Source organism: Dendrobates tinctorius, unplaced genomic scaffold (assembly GCF_039654945.1).
Source record: "Dendrobates tinctorius isolate UK_male_01 unplaced genomic scaffold, ASM3965494v1 ptg000187l, whole genome shotgun sequence".
NCBI lineage: Eukaryota > Metazoa > Chordata > Amphibia > Anura > Dendrobatidae > Dendrobates > Dendrobates tinctorius.
This window is the reverse complement of record NW_027361854.1, coordinates 1,075,849-1,098,702: the sequence shown is the minus strand read 5'-3', so window position 1 is coordinate 1,098,702 and position 22,854 is coordinate 1,075,849. Positions and strand designations below refer to the sequence as shown.

The following is a 22,854-nucleotide window of genomic DNA, read 5'->3' as shown; positions in this document are numbered from 1 at the left end:
GATGGTTTCCAGGTCATTTCTTGCTGTGTCATTTGTCCCCACATGTATTAGCAGGAATGGGTAGTCATCAGTAGGTCTGAAGAGTCCTGATATCCTGTCAGACACATCTTTAATTTTTGCACCTGGAAGACAGCACATTTCTCTTGAAGTTATATCCGGTCTGCAGATAGCGGCCTCTGTTCCTCTCAACAGGGAATCCCCCATGGCCACCACTCTCCGTTTCTTCTTCACAACATTTTTCTTTCTCCATCCAGGAGGACTCTGAAGGCGTACAAGGTTGCTGTTTGTTGGCAAAGTCTTATCCTGATGTATTTCTTCATCGTTTTCCTGCGTGAGAGCCTGGTACTGGTTCATGAGCAGTATGGGTGCTGACTGCCTCCCGATCCTCCTGCTTCTCTGGGTCACATGATTCCATTCCTCTGTTTCTTCAGGTGCACTTCGAATTTCTTCTCTTTCTGTAACATGAAGAGATAATTCTGCTCTGTCTAAGAACTCGTCACCTTCCTTAATGATCTTCAACGTAGCTAACCTCTCTTCGAGATTTTGCAACTTTTCCTCCAACAGGGACACAAGCTTGCATTTGTGGCATGTGAAGTTTGGCTTTTCCACTGGTAAGTGTGTGAACATGTAGCAAGAAATGCAGCTCACCAAATGGCTCCTGGCCTCTTCAATATTGTTATAGTTATAGAGATTTCAAAACGATGAAAAATGAGCCAAAATTATCGACGCGCGGTTTACCGATTTCCTCTTTTCAGCTGCAACGGCCAAAATTTAGTGATCGTTGAGCTCGCGGAGACTCTCCACTTATCCCAGAAGGCACTGGGAATATGCAAATGATCTCCTCAGGACTCTTCCCCTGGTTTACTGATTTCCTCTTTTCAACTGCAACGGCCAAAATCCAGTGATCGTTGAGCTCGCGGAGACTCTTCACTTATCCCAGAAGACACTGGGAATATGCAAATCATCTCCTCAGGACTCTTCCCCTGATCCATTATGACGTTCTATCCTGTCCATGGGAATTAAGTCCCAGGGCACATGGACGGGATATATTTACATGAAAATCCTGGTGTAAGCGCAGAGGGCAAGTTTCATGTCAACTGAACCTTACTGGGACCTTTGGGGGCAGAATGAAAAAAATCAACAGCAGGTGAAGAACTGGTTTAATTTATTTTTTACGTCGTTCCTAATGCAGTATAAGTGATTAGGCGACTTTATTCTTCGGGTCGGTGCGATTACAGCCATACCAGACTTATATCGGGTTTTTATATTTTGCTGCTGTCACGCACTAAAAGAAGCTTTTTTTTGCTTTCCTATATTTAGATAGCTATAATTTTTCCATATTTCAGCCGACAGTCATATACGGGCTTGTTTTTTGCGGGACGAGTTGACATTTTTGTTGGTACCATTTTTGGCCACATGACATATTTCTATTACTTTCTATTCCGATTTTTGGGAGGCAGAATGAACAAAATCAGCAATTCAGGAATTGTTTGTGGGTTTTTTTATGCCATTCCACATGTAAAATTGGTAAGGCAACTTTATTTTTTGGGTCAGTGCGATGACAGCGATACCTTACTTTGTGTTTTTACCTTACATTGTGTTTTTATGTTTTGCCGATTTTACGCATTTCTATTTTAGAGGAAAAATTATGTTTGCATCGCTTTATTCTGAGAGCTATAACTTTTTTATTTTTAAGCTGACGAAGCTGTATGATGGCTTGTTTTTTTGTAGGGACAAGATGACGTTTTCAGCGGTACCATTTCTATTTATTTTTTTATCGTGTTTTATTCCACTTTTTAGTCAGTGGTATTATAAGGCATAGTTTTTTTGTCTCATTTTTTATTTTTAACCGTATTCACGGAAGGGGTTAACTCGTGGGACAATTTTAAAGGGTTAGTCATTCCAGATGCAGCGATACCAAATATGTGTACTTTTTTTTGTTTATTTTTACTTTTACATAAGTAAATGCATTTATTGGATTAATATTTTTTCTTTTCTTTTTTTTATTCTGTGATTTATTTATTTTTTATATATTTTTACTAACTTTTTTAGCTTTTTTTCTGTTTCTGCATTGCAGAGGTTTAGATCCATGTCTCACATACAGGGAGGAGTGTCAGCTCCTGCTCTGATCATGAGCTGACCGACCAGCGTACCTAGTACCTGCTATCTTTCGACCCAGGGTCACCATGGAGAACATCGGGCTCCCTCCCTCTACGATGCCCCGCAATGTCGCTGTCACTATTGACAGCGGCATCAGAGGGATTCAACCTCCCTCGATTGTTGCTAGCACCAATCTTGGTCTTTGCCACAGGGTGTCACCTCTCTTATAGAGCTAACACCCGCATTTGATCACGGCGATGCACAGCATGAGCCCAAGCGATCATTACGCCGTATAAGTACGGTGATTTGCGGGAACGCAGCTCTCGCAGCGCCATATACATACGGAGCATATCGAGTAGTGGTGAAGCATGGGGGCAGATTAGTCGTGCTTTGGGGTTGTGTTGCAGCCAATGGCATGAGGAACATGGTAGAGGAAAGAACAGATTCAATGAAATTTCAGCAAATTCAACAAATTTTCCAAAGAAGAATGGATGAAAATTCTTCAAACAAAAATTGCAAGACTCTTCTCCAGCTATAAAAACATTTACAAGCTGTGATACTTTCAATAGGAGGTGCTATAGTCATTTTCACCAGGGGTGCCCAAACTAACATGCCACTGTATAGTCGTTAGGGTGGACATTTTGGATTTAGGCATATTTTTTATAAATCCTAAATTAAAAGGAAAGTTAGGAGCAAGCACCATCAACAAAGGGTTGTGTAACAGTTATATGTGTACTACGGAATCTGATTGCGTGGCATAATACAAAACTGAGACAAAAGTTGATGCAAATGAGTATATTAACAAGAGATACAAAACTAACAGAGCGCTTCCTGCAATAGTAACGAAAACACAGCACAATATAGAATGATGCAAATTAAGCAAAACTAACAGAGCCCTTCCTGCAACAGTAACGAATGTACAGCACAACATGGAAATGTCCAGTGTAACTGAAGAGCGGGGCGCCACCGCTAATATGAACCAGTCCAACAGTAATATGACGCAGGTGTGCACAAGGCACTAAACGTGGGAGTTCAGCAGTAAGTATGAAAGTAAGCACACCACATTTAATGAGGCAGTCCAGCTATATTATGAATGAGCGCGCAGTACTACTAAAGTGTAGAAGTCCAGCAAATGGGTGGAAATGCACACGGCACTTAAACGTAGAAGACCAGCATTATACGGAAGTGGCATTAACAGGAGAAGGTCACTATCTGTACCTTTTTGGGCTGAAAGTCCAGCACAAGTCCAGCACTGCAGCCAAACGAACAAAGGCCTTGAGGAGATGGTGATGTCAGGAATCTGTACAGGCCACAGCTGATCTAGAGGTGAATAGTTCCACACTAGAAGTCCAGACAGCATCAGAGAGACACACAAAGGACTGTAGGCAGCATAATGTGGAGAGGCAGAGCACCGAGTAACGAGCAGCAGCAGGGCGTCCACCAGCAGAACAGCAGAAGCTCAGGAGCCAACAGCAACAAAATACTCAGGCAAAGAGGAACACATGGCCAGGACTTAAAAAGTCAGAATGGACAGGAAGTTCCATGACAGGGCGAGATACAAGACTCTATCTTGGATAAGGGTGAACAGGCACAAAGGAAAGTCTGGAATCCTTACAGATTGCTGAGCAGGGAATCCTTAATTTCCAACTGCTAATTGGAACAAATAATATACAGCAGATGAAATAAGTATTGAACACGTCACCAATTTTCTAAGTAAATATATTTCTAAAAGTGCTATGGACATGAAATTCTCATCAGAATTCAATCCACACAGGCAAAGAAATCAGACTATAGATGTCTATAAATTAAGTTATGTGTAATAATGAGAAGTGACACAGGCAAAAAGTATTGAAAACATAGAGAAAGAGAGATGTAAAAAGCCATGGTATGTCATGACATCAGCTGAAATCTGTCAGTAATTGGGAGTTACTGACGCAGTTCAAATTCACCGCAGTGAAATTCTCCCGGTGTACTCGCATCTGCACAGTGAGACTTTCTCTCGGTGCTAGCGGGGATCTCACCGAGGTCACCACAGTAAAAACCCCTGCATCAAAAAAGGGTTGGGTGTGTCAGTTTGGTTTTACAAGCGTGCAGAGCAGAAGGCTCTGCAAAGCTCCAGTTGTATGAAGCAACACAGCCAAGTGGAGCCAAAAGGCCTGGCACCCCTCAGCGTACACGGTGGTGCAGTCACCCATGGCAACCAGTCTCGGTCAAGGACTGTCTTTGTTTCCTGGCTGCGATCCAGAGGATCCTATTTACTTTCTGTTTGTGAGTACGCTGATCATTAAAAGAGACTTTACTTTGAACTTTTACTGGGTCACTGCCTGATCACTGCATAGTGTAGACACCACTGCACTACAATATACAATATATGAAAAGCTCTTTATTTGAAAAAAGTGACAGCGCTGCAGTAGTTTCAAATCAATGTTATTTTATTCACGAATTACACAGCAATATTTCAGCTCTGTACAAGCAATCATGAATGTATATAGATTGAATTGCATTATATTAATGAATTCTTTGTGAGAAGTATGGTAAAGGAAATCAGGAGTGCAGCCAGCATAACACATGCAAACTGCTCGCCATGAGAATGTGTAATTTGAAAATGACCTACTATTAAATAAGGTTTTCATGTTAAAATGTGTTTTGTTTTGTTTTTTTTTGGTAATTTGCTTTCTTTCATATCACGATCTGTATAACAAAAAAATCAGGTATATTGCAATTTGCACTGGCGACTGAGGCCACTCATTAAATCATCCAATTTTGTAAAATTTCAAATTCTTTACTCCAGAATTCTGTCAGATTCTGTCTAATCAATTTACCTGTATCAGTCTAAAATAGCCCCAGTGGCCAGTCTGAAAATTGTAAGATTTTCATATTTTTTAACACAGATTGTGATATGAAAAAAATGGATTTTTTTTTTCCATAAGTGAATATAACATGAAAATCTCATTTATACAGCAGGTCATTTTTTATTTTTACATTCCTTTTTCAGAGAAATGCAGAAAAAAAGTCTTCCAGTTAATATTCCAGCTGGGGGAAAATATTTTTACTGCGAGATTATAATGATGAAAAAAAGAAGTACTGAATCATTCAGGAAACTCGCTCTTAGATATAATGGATAACTTTCCATTCTAATGAAAAACCTTGTGAAGGAACACATAAACTTTTATGGCATCTTTCTCAAGGTCATTCTTTTTAAACATTTTAACAAACATTTTTTCTTTGTTTTGTTTTTATTAGTAGCAGAGGTTACTCTGTGATGTAAAAAGTAACAATCTATTGTAGCTGGTAAATATGGTAAAAAAGTTTGCCAAGTAGCCAGCATGTCTTAAAATGTGGTTTTGATGAATCAAATGTCAGTGCTGTTTTCTTTTTATATCTGTGACAGAACGTTCTCATTACTTGGTCACTAATATAATTTGAAGTGAATGCGTAATCAGAAAAAGACAAATTGTTTAAAGAGGATGTGTAATCCTTTCTCAAGACCTCGCCACTCCTCTGCTTTCCAACTTCTTGCAGGCTGGGGACAGTGCGCAAAACATAGAAAAGAAATAGCATAAATATTTAGATCATGAAAAATTAAGAATACCAAGCACCAAATATAATCCAAAAAGAGATATTCAAAGTACCAAAAAAGTATCACTTTATTAGCAACTAAAAAACATGACTACACAAAATACCATAAAAGAATAATGTCACAAAAAGATTTGAAGCGGCAGCGAAATGCGCGTTGGATTGGTGTGTGGGGGGGCAGTGGAGTGCCAGACTGATTGACATTTGTTCTTCCATGCACCTTCACTACCGCACTTTATTCCATTGATGTTGGTTGATCAGATTGCAGCAATGGTATTTAATGTGCACTTTATTTACATTATATGGGAAATAGTTATTAATATCTTTTATCATGTTATTCACCTACTTTTCCCATTTAATCATGTTTTGGATACATTGACAGTATCATGAAAATCTACCACATGGTGTTAATTTATTGAATCTCTGTCGCTGTGCACTTCCTGATTATTTCATTTTATTTTGCAATCAGAATCATTTATTTGTATTTTATCATTCAATTTTTTCTATATTTTTTATATGACATTTCATTCCTTGTCTGCCATTCCATGCCCCTTGCATCACACATGTATTTTATTTGTTTTTATGATCTTTAAAAATTCAAAAACATATATATATTTTTTTAATAATATCTTTTAGTGACATCATTCTTTTATGGTATTTTGTGTAATCATGTTTTTTAGTTGCTAAGAAAGTAATACTTTTTTTGGTACTTTGAATATCTCTTTTTGGATTATATTTGGGGACAGTGCGCTCCTGAAGACTGACCGGGCATGGATATACCGCTGGCCCAAACTATGCACTCTCCCGTGCTACATGCAGAGACAGCTTTTCCTCTGCAGTGGTGGTGGAGCGCATAAGCCAATCCTCCAATACACACACAAAATGAACGCAGCCCATAGTGACGACAACGTTTCAGTCTAATTGAGGATATTTCTCATATATACCAAAACCAACAAATTTGAGTCAGCGCATATGTTGGAATAAGGGCAATACATAGGTGTGCATTTGGAAAGCCCCCCAGGGCCAGGGGTACTCGGTACCGGGTCGGTCAGGCTCTTTCAAAGGGGAAGTGTGTCACGGTGGTGATAGTGACCCGGTCCGTGGCACTGAGTGTCCAGTGTAGATGATGGAAGTTCAGATGTAGAGGGAAGATGGTAGGAAAATTAATAGGGAAAAGGGGAATCGTGACACCACCAGTGGTATTCGGCAATGAAGGTGTTAAGCTGACGCTGTGGTGCAGATCCACTGGGACGGTGTTAGGGCAGCAGAGATGGTGAAGCTCTCCACGGGTAGAGCTGTGTCCTAGGGCAGTGGATCCGGTGACGGTGATGTTTGCAGTGTGAGGCAGGCAGTTGTAAAATAACTCCAAAGACACAGTTAGGTGCAGTTTCTGGGTTTTTACTCACAAGTTTCGTGTACACGTTGGTCCACTTAGTGCTGCGTCCTCCGAGGGAGGGGTCCGGCAAACTCCCAGGCAGATTGGGTACACCTTTCAGGACTCCTCCTTGTGTCTTCTCTCAAGGCCGTGTCTCTGCGCTGAATTCTCCTTACTTTCCCTGCCCTGCGCCTTCACATGTAGTGCTCCCAGCTGGTAGCCACGGATCTCCTCAGGCGACGTGGGTCAGGCCCCGAGGTCCGTTACTCATACCGCTGCCTTTTGGAGGGTGCTTGTGGCTGTGGCACTTAAATTACCTCAGCCTTCGGCTTTCTAGCTGAGTCCTATAATCCTCCACTAGTTTCAGGGGCCGGCTCCCCCCACATTTCACTCAGATCCTTCCCTTCCAGGATGCGGGCTCCACGGGTGGCCAGTCGCACTACTTGTGCCCCTAGGACCCCTTCTTCCCTGTCCAGGAGCGTGGACAAGATGTTTCTCTCACTTCCACCCACAGTCCTCTACAGCAAACCTGTCACTGACTGACTAGTTTCTGGAAGGATCTCTTTACCTCAGAGCTAACTCCTCCCACCAACTGTCACCTTACTCACTCTGATTGGATGCCTAACTATCACTCCACTACCTAAACTCTTCCCACTCTACCTACATTCTACACTTACCCCCCACACCCTTTCCTAGCCAGTATGAGGCCATCCTCCCGAATGGTACGCCCAGGTGCCCAGACTAGCTAGTGTGTGTTGAGTGCAGTGTTAGGAGTCCTGGGTGGTGATCCCTCCATACCTGAGGGTGGGATACCACACCTCTGGATGAGGTGCAGTACCTCTGTGGCGAACGGACCCTCAGGGGCGCCACACATTCACACTGAGAACCTAAGATAAAAGAGAAATGAGCAAATAACCCATAGTAAGTAAAGAAATACTAATAGTACATGTATATAACATAAAATACTTAGTTAAAATTGTTTTGTTCAAAACAGTTAAAGCCATCCCACCATGACAAGGTTTATGCCAATTGGGATGGTACCTAACTCTTGTCGATCACCTCGCTATGTGTCCGCAGATGCAAACATAGATAAGGATATAAACAAAATTTTCAAAACCTCTCCATTCATTCATTATCGAGCATGAGCTCCGCGTGCAAAAATACAAGCATATACACACCTTGGCATATTATCATTGAGGTTAGCAATGGCTGTCTGAGGAATGTTCTGCCCTGCTAAATGCACTTTGGCATGCAGACCATCAAGATCTGCTGCTGGCAGCTCCCTTTGCATTTGTCTACCAACTATCAATTTTATTTTATATCAATTTGGGGCACATACAACATTTTGGTAGGTTTTATTGCATTTTTTTCACGGAGGAGTGGTGACCAAATATGTGCTTGATGGAAGTCTGAAGACAGACACTCCAGGCCATGGTAGCACATTTAGGCCACCCAGGCTGCTCATAGTAGCATGAGTAACATGCAGCCTGGTGTTGTTGTATTGAAAAATGTCTCCTGGGATAGTTTAGTGTAATGGCCATAGCATCGGTTCCACAATTGATTGATTCAGCACTGCAAGCTGTATAAACAAGTGAGAGACATATCTGATAAAAATAGTTAGGGTCCCATCAGAGAAAGGTTGCCTTGTTGTAGCTGATCGGCATACATGAATTTACCAATATGTCCTCTAAGTAGATAATTTTATAAGTATATTGTATATAGCAGTAATGCAGTTCAAATTTCACATTTTCGATTCTATATAGTCAATAGGAATTTGTGGTCAATGTCCGCGCTGCCGCAAGGATAAATTCCAGGAGAATGTCACGAATTCACAGTGGTTTATTCAATGTGTTTCGGGGTTCCTATGCCCCCTTCGTCAGGAAATACCATATATTATGGTATTTATGTATCTATATATATTTTTGGGGATATTCCTTGAATATATGCTCTTAATGCCTATGCTTTAATTCTTGTTTTCATCTTAGTAATCTTGTATATTTTTATCTACATGGGTCTTCTTCCCCTACTAAAAAATTCCTTTTTTTCCCAGGTAATGAGTCATTTCTATACATGTGTATTTTAGGCTTGGTTTTTGGAGTGGACGATTTTCATTGCCTCTATTGAATGGATTGTTTCTTTTGCTATGGCTTCTTATGTTATGGCCTCATGGTTATATAATAATCTTTGTTTATATAGTCCCAACATATTCCACTACGCTATAATAGTCTTCTTCCCAAATAAAAGGGGTTCTTGATTTGTGCCTCTAATTGCATTGTGACCTCTTGGTGGTTTGTTTCCGATGGGCATGTATGGCTCGATCTCTTTTTACTATGTGCCAATGTGTTTCCTCCCCTCTGCATGATCTCTGACTACTGTGGAGCGCTAAGCATGAACCTTCTCCGATGTCTTTAATTGTTCCGTTCTTTCTCCTGATAGACGGGAGTCCCTTTTCTTCTCGTGTCAGCATAAAGCGATGTGTCCTAGCTGTCCTGTTGCTCTGCGCTAATTTGGAGCGCTGGCTTGAAGTTATCTCTCCTTTATTTCCTACCTGGTAAAATAGTTTGGAATAATATATTTGTAATGCGTTTACTAAAATATGGCGGTGTGTTCTGCAGCTGTCCTGTTGCTCTGTGCTAATCAGGAGCACTGACTAGAATTTATTTTTTTCTTTTATTATTGGCTAAATATTTATGAACAGCATATCTGTTACACGTATACTAATAATTCTTATAAATTATTGACTGACACCAAATTAATTAGTTTCATTTATTTTCCTCTTAATTTTCAATATGAATCAATAAAACATGATTTTATTTTTACACTATATGAGGATTCAATTTAACTAGTATAAGTCTCCTTGTTTCCTTTGGTGGTTCAAATGTAGTACATCTGCTTTCGAACTTGAATGCCCCGTTTTTATGGGTTCTTATCCACTTCTAGTGAAAGTCGGGATTTCCCCTCTTTTCTTCATTTTTGTCTTTTTTACTAGCTGTTGCATCTTTTCAATCTGGGTTTGTAACCCCTAGAAATAAAATGTATTAATGAACATGTTAAATATTTATTTTTTACATATTTCTATAATACAACTGTTCGGGATTTGTTTACTCTGTGATAGCAATGAACTTTGACATCATGTCATCTGATCTATTGGCGCTCATTTTTTTGAAACTCCGCTTCTATTTAAACCATGTATATTCATGATGTTTGTATATGATGTCTGGCATTTCCTGACAAAGGGGGCATAGGAACACCGAAACACGTTGAATAAACCACTGTGAACTCGTGACATTCTCCTGGAATTTATCCTTGCGGCAGCGCGGACATTGACCACAAATTCCTATTGACTATATGACTTCTTCTGGTCGTGTATCGACCTGTGGATCTGCAGCAGCCGCCATCTTTACATGCTAGTATCTCATCCTAACCAGGTGAGAAATTTTCTTGGTGTATCCTTCCTTTGTAAAGTGGATAAGACCCTATTGCGCTTTTGTGTCTTCCTACTTTTTTTGCAGCATTTTTGATGCTTGCATATAGCCTAAACTTTGTGTAGCTGCATTCTTTGGTTTGTAAATAATAAGCCTAGGCGTAAAACAGCTGCAATGATAGCCGAAGATTGGTATTGAGACCACATGGGCAACACCATGAAGTGGTCTTCACAAGGAAACATCATACCAGTCCTACTCTTGGAATTATGCTGTGGGATGACATAATGTATGGTGGCTGGACCCCATTAGTCTTCATTATAGGTACACTGACAGCACAGCATTAAATTGATTTGGCCGTGGAACCGGTGGTACAGACATTTCTCCAAGTAGTGTAAGTGTATGTATTTCTGCACACAGCGCTAATACTCAATACTAAATAAATCGATTTGTTTTCAAAATTTCGTTTTCATTCTTTTCATCATCTGCATATCCATTAACATTAGACAAAAAAAACTAGGATGAGGCATATAATACATGTGGAGCCATTAATAAGGATAAATATTTGTTCCTGATCAATATATCAAGCACATATACCTGCCAAACTTTGTAAAGGAAAGACCATTTGGAAAAACACAAATACCAAAAAAGCTTTTTAGTCATAAATCATGCCATTATTATCAAGATAAAAAAACCTTTATTAAAGAGGTTGTCCGGTCAAAATCGATAAGTCCACAGTCACTCTGTATAAGGCTAGGTTCACATTAGTGTTTCTGTGCGCAGTGTATCATCTGCATGCGCAAACGCAATGCAAAAACGCATGCAAACGCAAGTTTAAGCATCTTACGCATGACGCCAAAAAAACGCTGTGTTTGTATGTGTTTTTGCATAAATTTGCATTGTCTTAAACCCCTGGGAAGCTTCAATCCCTGCCAGTTATACTTTTGCCTTTGGCCTAGTGTGGTGACCTCTGTGTGCCTGTGCGTTGTTATAGCTTGTTTATATGGTTCTGACCCGGTTCTGTTTCCCGTTGTGAGTTTGCTTGTTGATTTTGTACTGCGTTATTATCTCTGTGTATGACTCATTGCCTGTGACCTGACTACTCTCTGCTCGCCCCTCTTGTACCTTGCAGCTATCTCTGTGTATGACTTATTGGCTAAATCCTGACTATCCTTCCTGTCTATTCCCCCTGGTAACTTTGTCTCGCAGTTACCCTGCTAGGAGTTCTCTTGCAGCTCCTAGCTCTCTGGAGTTTAGGCCATGCCCCCAGCAGTCACGTGCTTCAGGTCCTGCGGCTCTGAAGTACACACCTATTCGGCTGCTGCCCGCTCCACAGGTATCTTTGAGCACTGTTCACTTTACTCAGGACACGCGCATTGGCTCAGTGAGCAAGTTCAGTGCGGTGTTCTTGACAAACATGGTGCGTTTGCCACAGACCGCGAAATGACGCATGCGTACACATCCACGTGCGAACGCATGCAAACTCATGTCCCTGCGTACAACATGTTAAAGATATGTATACATGACACATGCGGATCATACGCTGCGCACAGGCACGATAATGTGAAACCAGCCTAACTGCAGACTTATGAATTCCCTCAGTGCACTCACTGTGTGCTGCGGGGATTCGCCGGTTTTAGACCCAGGAACGGAGGTTATATTTCAGTTATACATACCCCCAGCGAGTGGGAGCGACTTCGCTCCATGCACACAGAGTGACAGCAGACTTATCGATTCTGACCGGACAACCTTTTTAAATACATGGTTGGAATAATGGTTGTACTGCTGAAGACAGGTACACACACATCACAATGGTATGTGCAGATATAATAAAAGGTGCTCATGTATAAAAAAGTCATTGTAACTGGACATAGTGACAGGATGATATTAGCATGTAAGGTAAGTATGTGGTAGGTGATAGTATATGGTAGGCATCAGTATAAAGTATTGTCACAAGAATAAGCATTCATGAAGAAAGGTACAGGCAAAGCACAACCCGCAGTTGTTATGGGCATAATTGCATCTATGGTGAGCTGTTTGGATGTGGCGGGCACTAATAGTAATGCATCAAATTTGCGGGGCAAAGAAAGCACAACATGCTTGATAACTGCAATTGCAATATCTGTGAGGTTCAGTTAGTGAGTGTGACACCACCCCGACACGCGTTTCTGTATAAATCTGTATAAATGTCAGCTAGTGGCATAATTTATAACTAAATAGTTTATAACTAAATAGTTAGTTTTTTCTTTCTTGGTATATCCAGTAACGTGTATCTATCGTGTGATAAACATAATTTCATTACTTTTCCTTCTTGGTGTTGCAATTTCAATGTTGGGAGTGTAGCAGAAGCGATTTGAATGATCCCAGTTCCCAGTATCAAGTCCTTTACCGTGACTAAAAAATGAAGTAAAAAATAAAGAAAAAGATTTGAAAAATATAAAAATTATATAAAAATGTGAGTCCCCTCTTTTCTACATTAAAAATAAAGAAATAAAATAAAAAGATAAACATTTGCATCTGGAAAATTAAATTGTGTCCAAATATATTAGTTACTGAACCCAATTGTAATGAAAAAAGAAATTAAAACCGCAGTTTTAAGTCACCACCTCTCCCTAAAGAAAAAAAAAAAGCAATGAAAACATTTTATGTACCCCAAATTGATCTCAATAAAACCATCAGCTTGCCACGCAAAAATCACAGCTCAATTGATGGAAAATAAAAATCTTACGGGTCTCAGAATATGGCAACACAAAACAGATTACTATTTTTTTATTTTTTTATTTTTTTTACAAACTTCTGATTTCTTTTTTCCACTTAAATAAAAAATAAATCTATGCAGGATAGTATCACCGTAATTGAACTAACCTGAAAAATTATGATTCAAGTGTCATTTTTACCACAGAATGAATGCCATAAAAGCATAATTTTGTAGCACTTGGATTTTTTTTTTCATTTTCCTTTACATTAAATGTTAAAGTAAATTATGTTATTCAAAACTACAACTTGTCTCGCAAAAAACAAGCGCTCGTACAGCTTGCTACATGGATGGAAAAATAATAAAGATAGGGATATCAAAGCACTTCTGACATAAACACACTGCTAATAAATAAGGGTATTATAAACTGATTTCTATCTCAACAATTGTATCCAGATTGTCCAGAGTCATCATCATGTCTTTCTTGGCTTGGATCTTGTATGACAGCTGGTGGTGCTTTTTGTAACCATGACTTAAATGAAATATTTCCTATCTTGGCTATTTTGTGTCCGGATGATTCATCACATCTCTCTGTGTACAATGCCTCGCATGGATTGCTCAAAATAAGCTTTTATTATACTTAAAAACATTTTCTTCTGTTTTCGTTTTTGTACAATGGGATTATTATTTGTCTGTTTAGGAGTATTGTAATAATGCATTGGTCATACATGAAGAGCAAGCGTAGCGTGCGCAGATAAGGTGTTATCCGAGCACACTCATGTCCTAATCGAGTATTTTAGAACAGACAATCCCTGCATGTGTTGCGACTGTCGATTTGCCACGAGACATGCAACCGTGGTGATTCAAGCATTTTTTTCGAGCACGACAAAAACACTCGATTAGGACATGAGCGTGCTCGGATAACACCTTATCTAAGCACGCTCGCTCATCACTAAGGAACCTTTTCTGTCTGAGCACAAGATGATGCTGTACACATTTCTGGTTTTAGACAAAGTGCGACCTTGCGCAAAATGGAGCTCCAATTGCTAAGGTTTTGCATCATGACACAGAGATACATAGGCTGGATTTACAGTGCCGATTTCAGGCCATTGGATGAGCGTCGATCGACTAGGTAATAGAAAAATAGATAAAGACAGAATAGGACTTCACTGTGAAAGAAGGGGGATAAGATGAGTTGGGACCACCACCTATTGTGAATGGTGAATCCAGTGTTATCCGCTGTATATGGAAGTGTGACCTTTTATTATATTCGTGCTTGCAATGATAATGAGCTGTAAAGATACACATATACAACTCTGGCAAAAATGAAGAGACCACCATATGAAAACCCTGTCATGGGCAGCCCAATCTCCAGACCTGAACCCCATTGAAAACCTCTGGAATGTAATCAAGAGGATGATGGATAGTCACAAGCCATCAAACAAAGAAGAACTGCTTAAATATTTGCGCCAGAAGCAGTGTGAAAGACTGGTGGCAAGCATGCCAAGACGCATGAAAGCTATTTTTAAAAATCATGGTTATTCCACAAAATATTGATTTCTGAACTCTTCCTGAGTTAAAACATTAGTATTGTTGTTTCTAAATGGTTCTGAACTTGTTTTCTTTGCATTATTTGAGGTCTGAAGCACTGTTTTTTTTTTTTAATTTTCACCATTTTTCCTTTTAGAAAAAAAAACAAAATTTATTGCTTGGAAATTCGGAGACATGTTGTCAGAAGTTTGTAGACCAAAAGAACAATTTACATTTTACTCAAAAATATACCTAGAAAGAGAAAAATCAGACAAACTGAACATTTGGAAGTGCTCTCTTAATTTTTGCCAGTGCTGTATAAATACGAACAACTAAATTTTCAAAACCTCTCCATTCATTCAGCATCGAGTATGAGCACCATGTGCAGAAATACACGCACATACGTTTTGCAACATGACACGGAAATATTTAGGGTGGATTTTCATTACAGACTTCAGGCCATTAAATGAGCGCTGATCAACTATATACGAGTAGGGGCCAGTGGTTGTTTAATGGACTGTTCACAAGGGCCAACGAACAATGATAGAGACAGAACAATCACTAATGCGATCACTGTGTTCCCATATACAGCATCATGTTTTCGTCTGTATATCATCTGTTTACATGGGCAACGTGCTGCCGATAACGGCGATTTATGCTGGCAAAGCAAGCGTTTTGTTAACCTCAGCGGATGATCAGAAACAAGCGTTGCGTGAAGGCTTGTCTGCGCTTCTGGCATTTTTAAATGTAGATGCTGCACTAGGTGATGGTGGTTGCAAATATGGTGGGGCAATCTATAGTGGCTGGTTGTCCCAGTGACCACAGTTTGAAAGGTGTCGGAAGACTTAATTTAGGAGAACATGTAAGGTCAATTGCCCGTTCCTAGTAAAACACTAATTCTAAAGCTTGTATGCTTAGGCTAGTTTCACATTAGCGCTTTTGAGCGCAGCGACGGCCTGCGCACGGCCGCCGCTAAGCCCCGCCCCCTGCTGCGCCTCCGCCGGTAGCTCCGCCTACCGGTGCATGACGCTGCATGCATCCTGCGTCCCCTATCTTTATCACTGGGGGCGCAGGCCGTGCGCAGTATGCATTTGGCGGCGCATGCGCCTTTTTTATGGTGCGCCGAGCGCAACCAAAATGCAGCAGGTTGAGTTTGGCACAGGTCTGCGCACCGTCAAAAGGACGCATGCGCTGCCAAACGCATACTGCGCACGGCCTGCGCCCCCAGTGATAAAGATAGGGGACGCAGGACGCATGCAGCGTCATGCGCCGGTAGGCGGAGCTACCGGCGGAGGCACGGCAGGGGGCGGGGCTTAGCGGCGGCCGTGCGCAGGCCGTCGCTGCACTCAAAAGCGCTAATGTGAAACTAGCCTTAGACGTGTGCATTCTGCCATTTTTCTGTAGATATACGATTTTGGAAATATTATTCCCCCTGGAAATGTATGAATAAATTAACAACTTAGCTTTACCATTCTCCTTGTGGATATCTACACAGTCTTTTAGCATTGAGTAGAAAATATCAGTGTATAGGCACATACCCCACTGACATGAAAAATACTAAATATAAAAGTTGTCAGCTTATTCTACATTTCCGGAGGAATAACAGAGGAACTAAACAACAAGTTCTAAGAAAAGATGCCCCGGTATTGTTATTTCATGGGCATTAGACAAGTCTTTTTAAGTCATAATTCTTCCGTGGATGGAAAGCTGGTAATGCTAAGTCTTTAAAAAGCCAAATTGGGAAAAAAGGCAAGCACATATTATTAATTGTATTATTTACTTCCAGAGTCCCTCCCACAGGTGGTTATGAAAACTAAAAATCCATAGAAATAACCACATTTTACTGGTTACAAAGAGCCCCAGAAGATTAAAGATAAATGTATGGTCTCAGAAACTAAAATAAAATATTAATTAGTAGCACTGAGAAGATGACGCCAGATGAAAAAATATATATATATACTGTAGTTATTAGTAATGAGTGAGTATACTCATTGCTCGGGTTTTTCCGAGCATGCTCGGGTGTCCTCCTCTTATTTGGATGTGCTCGGAGATTTAGTTTGTGTCACCGCAGCTGCATGATTTGCGGCTGCTAGACAGCCTGAATACATATGAGGAATGCCTGTTTGTTAGGGGATTCTTACATATATTCAGGCTGTCTAGCAGCCGCAAATCATGCAGCTGCGGTGACACAAACTAAATCTCCGAGCACGCCAAAATACTCGGAGGACACCCGAGCAACGAGTATACTCGCTCATCACTAAGGCTGTGTGCACACGCTGCGGATTAGGTGCGGATTCATCCGCGCGGATTTTGTAAAATCCGCAGGTGAAACCACAGGTCAAAATACCTGCGGTTTTACCTGCGGATTGCTCTGCGGTTTTGCCCTGCGGTTTTTCATCTCCTCAATGGAGGAGATGGCAAATCGCAGCAGAATCCGCAGAAAGAATTGACATGTCAATTCTTTCTGCGGATTGAAAACCGCAGATAATCCGCGCGGAAAATTCCGCACCATCTGCACTGCGGTTTTTGATTCCCATAGGGAATCATGCTACTGTACAACGCAGCAAAAACTGTTGCGGGTCCGCAGCGGCCAAAACCCGCAGCGTGTGCACACAGCCTTATAGTTATCTTTTAAGATCACCAACAAATCCTGCAATGCACAGGTTGACGAGGACACTCAGCCAGGGTAATATCACATACTCAAAAGCGACATTGAAGTCGTGATTGAGAATGACATGTACAATATATTCTATAGTGACGTCGACATACATTTTAGCACTTATTGTAGCAGGAATGCATTTTCTAATAACAATATGGATCTGATCTTGTAGAACTTCACAGTAAATATTACAATCAATAACCTTGATACCATAGAGACATTAATCGATGCTATCTCATGGATATTTACTTGTGATGCTGTCAGTGGAATAAGGAATAGGTAAATCTGTAATCTGAGTAGTGGCTAAAGAAGCAGCTGTGACCTTCTCTCTGCAGCAGCGAGGACACGAGGCAGGACATCGCCATCTTCCTGTAACAGGGCAGTACTGCAGTTTGCCTTGGAATAGTCTTCTATGATTTTGAGGCCACATGGGGAATATATTTTAACCAAAAGAATTGTGATGTGAACACGATGTTAGGGATTTTGCAGTCAGTATATGTTTTTTGTATTTGTTACAAGTACTGTCTTGGGATAACGATGGTTCTTTTTATTTTCACAGTCACCTTTAAATTGTATGATAAAGACAGCAACGGACTTCTGGATAGCTCTGTGAGTGTCAAAGTGTCACCCTTTATATTTGCCTCATTCGCAACACAACAGTTGCCATTATTGAAGTTAGCTAGTACAAAGCACAATACATTCCAATAGATGGCTCATTTCAAAGGCTAGTTGCAATCTCTTATGATTAAGGGGGTTTTCAAGCACCAATGATGGTGGTATATGGCTAGAATCTGATCAGGTGGGAACAAGTGGAAGGATCCCCACTAATTTAGGAAATGAAAGAGCCGCAGCGCTGGGAACAGCATTTTTTTCCTGCACAGAGGTGCTGCCCCGTTACCTCTCAGCTGAGGCAAAGCTATTTCTTGTAATGATCAATTCACCCATGTGAGCGGCACATGAGCAGGGTGCTCTCAGTATGCTCAGACCCGATGAAAATTGAGCAATGAGATGACATTTTGGGACATTTCGGTATAAACGATATAAAATGTTATGTTTTGAACATTCAGGGGTTATTTATTATTGATACTATAGTAATGAAACTGTAGGAATAAACTTTAAAGAGATTTCGGTGTACAGGGGCCGGACTCTACACAGGGTCTTCTTCTATCTATCTGTGATTCACCGACCCATCCATCTGCCCCTGGTCTGAGAATTATCTGTCTCCTCTGTGTGAAATTTCAGTAGTGACCCGTCGTTCACAAACCGGAGACAGATGGAGGGGCCTGAGAATCACAGAGAGGCAGGAGAAGACCCCGTGTACAATCGTCCGGCCCCTGTGCACCGAAACCTAATTAGCAGAAAACTTCAAGTGGTGATTAAAGTACAAAGCGGATCTCTTCACCAAAGAATTTAATCAGAATCACAGCATCATAACAGTCATGGTTTTACTTTCCATTACAAAATCTTGCTGATAAAAGTTCTCTTTAATATGTAAAACATGGTGAAATGTTGTTGTTTTTTTTACCTTTCTAAGTGTCCATTACTTTTCTGAGTATAAATATAATTTTCTTTGACAAATTATTCATCGCTTTCCATATTTATGATAGGAAGTGGACCGGATTATAACGCAGATGATGAGGGTTGCTGAGTACTTGGACTGGGATATCACTGAACTCAAACCAGTAAGTTTTTTGGACATTGTGACATTGGCCGATTTCCCTAAAAGGTTTAAAAGGCAGGGCATGTGATTAAATAAAAGAAAAAGGTAGGCCTCATGGCTGTAACCACCGTAGCTTCTGCACAGGACGTTCTGATAATCTTTGCCAGGAACGGAGGAGATGATGCGCCATACTTAGGTCCCTGACCACTGCAGCCAATCACAGACGTTAGCAGTCAGGCAGCCAAAGAATGAAACGTCATCTCTTCCTGCCTTCCAGATTCCCAGGCAATATATGAAAACTGGTGCTCAGAGTGCCGCTTTTAATGTCTTTTCATCTTCATTTATATAAGATTGTCTTTTATATTTTATTGACTTTAGTATGGATGTGCCCATGAGCTCTTATAACATCTGTGTGTCCTGCTTCACTAACAGTGCAGAGTTTCCATTTGCCCTATTCCAGTTAGGGTGGCTGCTTTGTTAGCTACGTACACCATACACATCAAGGTCCAGGTATTTAGCCTTAGGACTCCACATCTATTTTTCCAAAAGCACCAAGTAAAGTAATTAAGCAGGTACCAAATATTCATCATGCTCCTTGTCATCAGACAGTTGTATTTTCATTGATGACGCCACTTGGATTCTAGATTATTTCTGTTGGCCATCCTGTGAATATTGATTTATGATCAAGTAAAATCGTATAAAGAATTATGGCGGCTTTGACAGGGACTTCTCTATTTCCTCTTTGCAGATGCTGGAAGAGATGATGAGACAAGTAGACTATGATGGTAATGGGACAGTTTCCTATGAGGAATGGCTGAAAGGAGGACTCACCACAGTGCCTTTATTGGTGCTGCTAGGAATGGAAGCTGTGAGTTTTGGGGTTTCTGACTTTATGAACTATATACAATTCCGTGAACAACAAGTTGGTTTTAAATTGGTATTCCCATCTTCAACATCCTATTCCAATATGTAGTAGGTGTAATTATAATATTATCAATTATCTCCAATTAGAAATGTAGTATAGTTCCTCTAATTCTCTATGTCGCTTATCCCATATGCAGATATTGCAGTAGCTTGTGTATCCATGGTTATAATCACTCATGTAGTGTGATAGCTAATTAGTTATTTAGTTGTTAAGGGCTGTAACCATGGATATCTAATCTACTGCAATGCCCTGCACATGGGGAAAGTGACATAGCGAATCGGAAGAACTATACTAGATTTCTAATTGAAGGTATTTGCTAATATTATTATTACACCTACCTCATATTGATGACCTGAGGTTAGCATCCTCAATAATCAGAACCTCCCACTCCCATCTCCAAGACTTTACACGTGCTGTGCCAATTCTTTGGAATGCACTTCCCAGGTCAATATTTTTAGTCCCCAATCCCCACAATTTTAAGCGTGCCCTGAAAATGCATTTATTCAGACTGGCCTACTGCCTCAACACATTAAGCTAATAAATACCTGTGTGGCACAGTCAAAAGTTTTACCAAAACCAGGTTCCCTGCATCATTTTCCCACATGCTTTATGCATCCATTAGCCCTCTGTGTCTGTACTGTTACACACTTAACATTATGGTTGGTCCAAACAATCAGGGCAATTGTTACCACCCACTTTTCGTGTCTCCCCTTTTTCCTTATAGAGTGTAAGCTTGCGAGCAGGGCCCTCATTCCTCTTGGTATCTGTTATGATCTGTGTGATTATTGTTATGCTGTAATGTCTATTGTCTGTACATGTCCCCTCTGAAATGTAAAGTGGTGCGGAATATGTCGGCGCTATAGAAATAAAATGTATTATTATTATTATATTGGGATAGGATCTTAGAGCTATACCCCTGTAAGTCCCCCATTCCTTCTCACTGTATGACAATAGTACAAATAAGCTTAAATGAAATGACTGTAAGTAAAGCATGGTGATGCTGTATCTCAAAGTCTATGGGACTGATAGAAACAGCCATGCACAGCTCTCTGATGTTTGCATCAGCCCCATAGACATTGAGTGCAGTAGCAGGGCACATGTCCGACATCAGCATATTTCAAACGCTTTCTCACTATTGTCATGTGATAAGGAGGAATAGGGGAACTAGGACCCACTGTTTGAGCAGGAGGGTTCCGAATGTTGGGGACCCAAAAGATCAGATATTGCAGGGAAAACAGGGCTTTGGAGTCGGTGTCCATTTTGGTGGAGTCAGTATAAAAGGACAGACTGCAACAACTAAAATATATATGTAACACCCCTTTATGGCTACCACTGTACCCTGGTTGTTATGGGGGGGTCTCACCTCTTCTGTACGCAGTGCCTCCACCCGAATCTTGATTGGAGTTCTGTCTCTGGGTTGCAGATGGACAGTTATCTTCTACCAGGGGCTGATTCGGGAAACCCCTGCCACAGCTTGGTACACACTCAGGAAGCAGGAGTAAAACAGTTTAACAGATTTATTGCTATGAAGCAGAATTAGAATGGATTTACAGGACTAAACATACAATGCGATTAACTGTGCTCTATAAAAGTCATATACCCATCACAGACTAATTAAACCCCAACCCTGCAAATATAACGTGGCCAATTCCCCCTCTTTTGCATTTACTCAGTCTGACCGTTGGGGCCCAGTTGCCGCGGATGTTGGTGCGCAAAGGAAGGTTGGCGCGCAAAGTAGAAAACGTAGGTGCACTTAAATGAATGTTGCTGTCAATAGTCTCGGTTGCAGTGTACTCACTGTAAGTCGCGCTGATAGAATCACAAGTCTCAGCAGAACATTCACTGTGTCTCCAACAATCGGAGGATTCTATAGACTCCAGCTGAGGGCTGCAGGATTTAGACCTTTATCCGATGGGAGTGCCGGCAGGACTCTCTGGATCTTTGCTCTCTCCGGGGTCCCCCACACTCTGCAACTTAGGGGAATCAAGATCCACACCGCTCTGTTTCTCATAACCAGCAGCAGCAGTCACGTTTTCTCTCCTCTCTCTCTTTACTTTCACTTTTTCCTCAGCGTCCTCCCCCAAGTCCCTCCTCCTCCCTTCTTCTATCGTCTCACTGGAACAAGGATCCCTGGGAGTTGTAGTCTTCTGCCACTCAGGAGAAAAACGATTAGTGTCTGTAGGTCCCTGTTTAACAGCCACTGCAAAACTCTTCTTAGAGTCTGTAAGCTCCAGCATGCCGGTAGATGCTCTGACAGTTCCCTGTGCATGTGCTACATATAATAAATTGGGTACAGTAGAACAGTGCAGGATGTAATTTTTTTCAGAATAATTTTAGGAAAGTTCTGAAATGTCCTGTAAATGTCTGTTTTGTTCCTGATCTAAGGATCTCAGCTTTTAGTTGAGATGAATCTGTGCTGCACTTTATGTACATGCTCAGTAGTGACCAGGGCTGTGGAGTCGTTGATGAGATGAATCTGTGCTGCACTTTATGTACATGCTCAGTAGTGACCAGTGCTGTGGGGTCATAGATGAGATGAATCTGTACTGCACTTTATGTACATGCTCAGTAGTGAGGCAGGGCTGTAGAGTCAGAGTTGGAATTCGAGTCTGAAGTCAGGGAAATTGAGGAGTCAGTCTGAGTCATTGTTTTGTCTTGTCTGAGTTCACACGTAGCTTTTTTTTGCGGCATTTTTAAATGCGCGATTTTGCCGCGAAAACGCAACAAAAAGCATCCCATGCAATCCTATGGCATTCCACACACGCTGTGCTAATGCTGAGTATTTTTCCACAGCAGAATTGCATTACGAAAAAATATGCAGCATGTTCATTGTTTGTGCGGAATCGTGGGAAAATCCGCCCACATAGGAATGCATTGTTCCGCTTACTTTGTAAGGGGAACATTTGCAGATG

The 22,854-nt window shown here is 40.9% G+C and overlaps 1 protein-coding gene across 14 annotated transcripts in view; it reads left to right on the top strand.

Moving 5' to 3' along the window:
* The window catches only part of DGKA (diacylglycerol kinase alpha), a 339,192-nt gene that overhangs the window by 263,790 nt on the left and 52,548 nt on the right, over positions 1–22,854 (top strand). For all 14 annotated transcript variants that reach the window (XM_073552212.1, XM_073552217.1, XM_073552211.1 and 11 more), the window contains 3 exons: positions 17,917–17,966; positions 18,965–19,039; positions 19,766–19,885. In XM_073552212.1, coding sequence (XP_073408313.1) covers positions 17,917–17,966; positions 18,965–19,039; positions 19,766–19,885 — 245 coding nt within the window. The remainder of the gene's footprint in view (positions 1–17,916; positions 17,967–18,964; positions 19,040–19,765; positions 19,886–22,854) is intronic.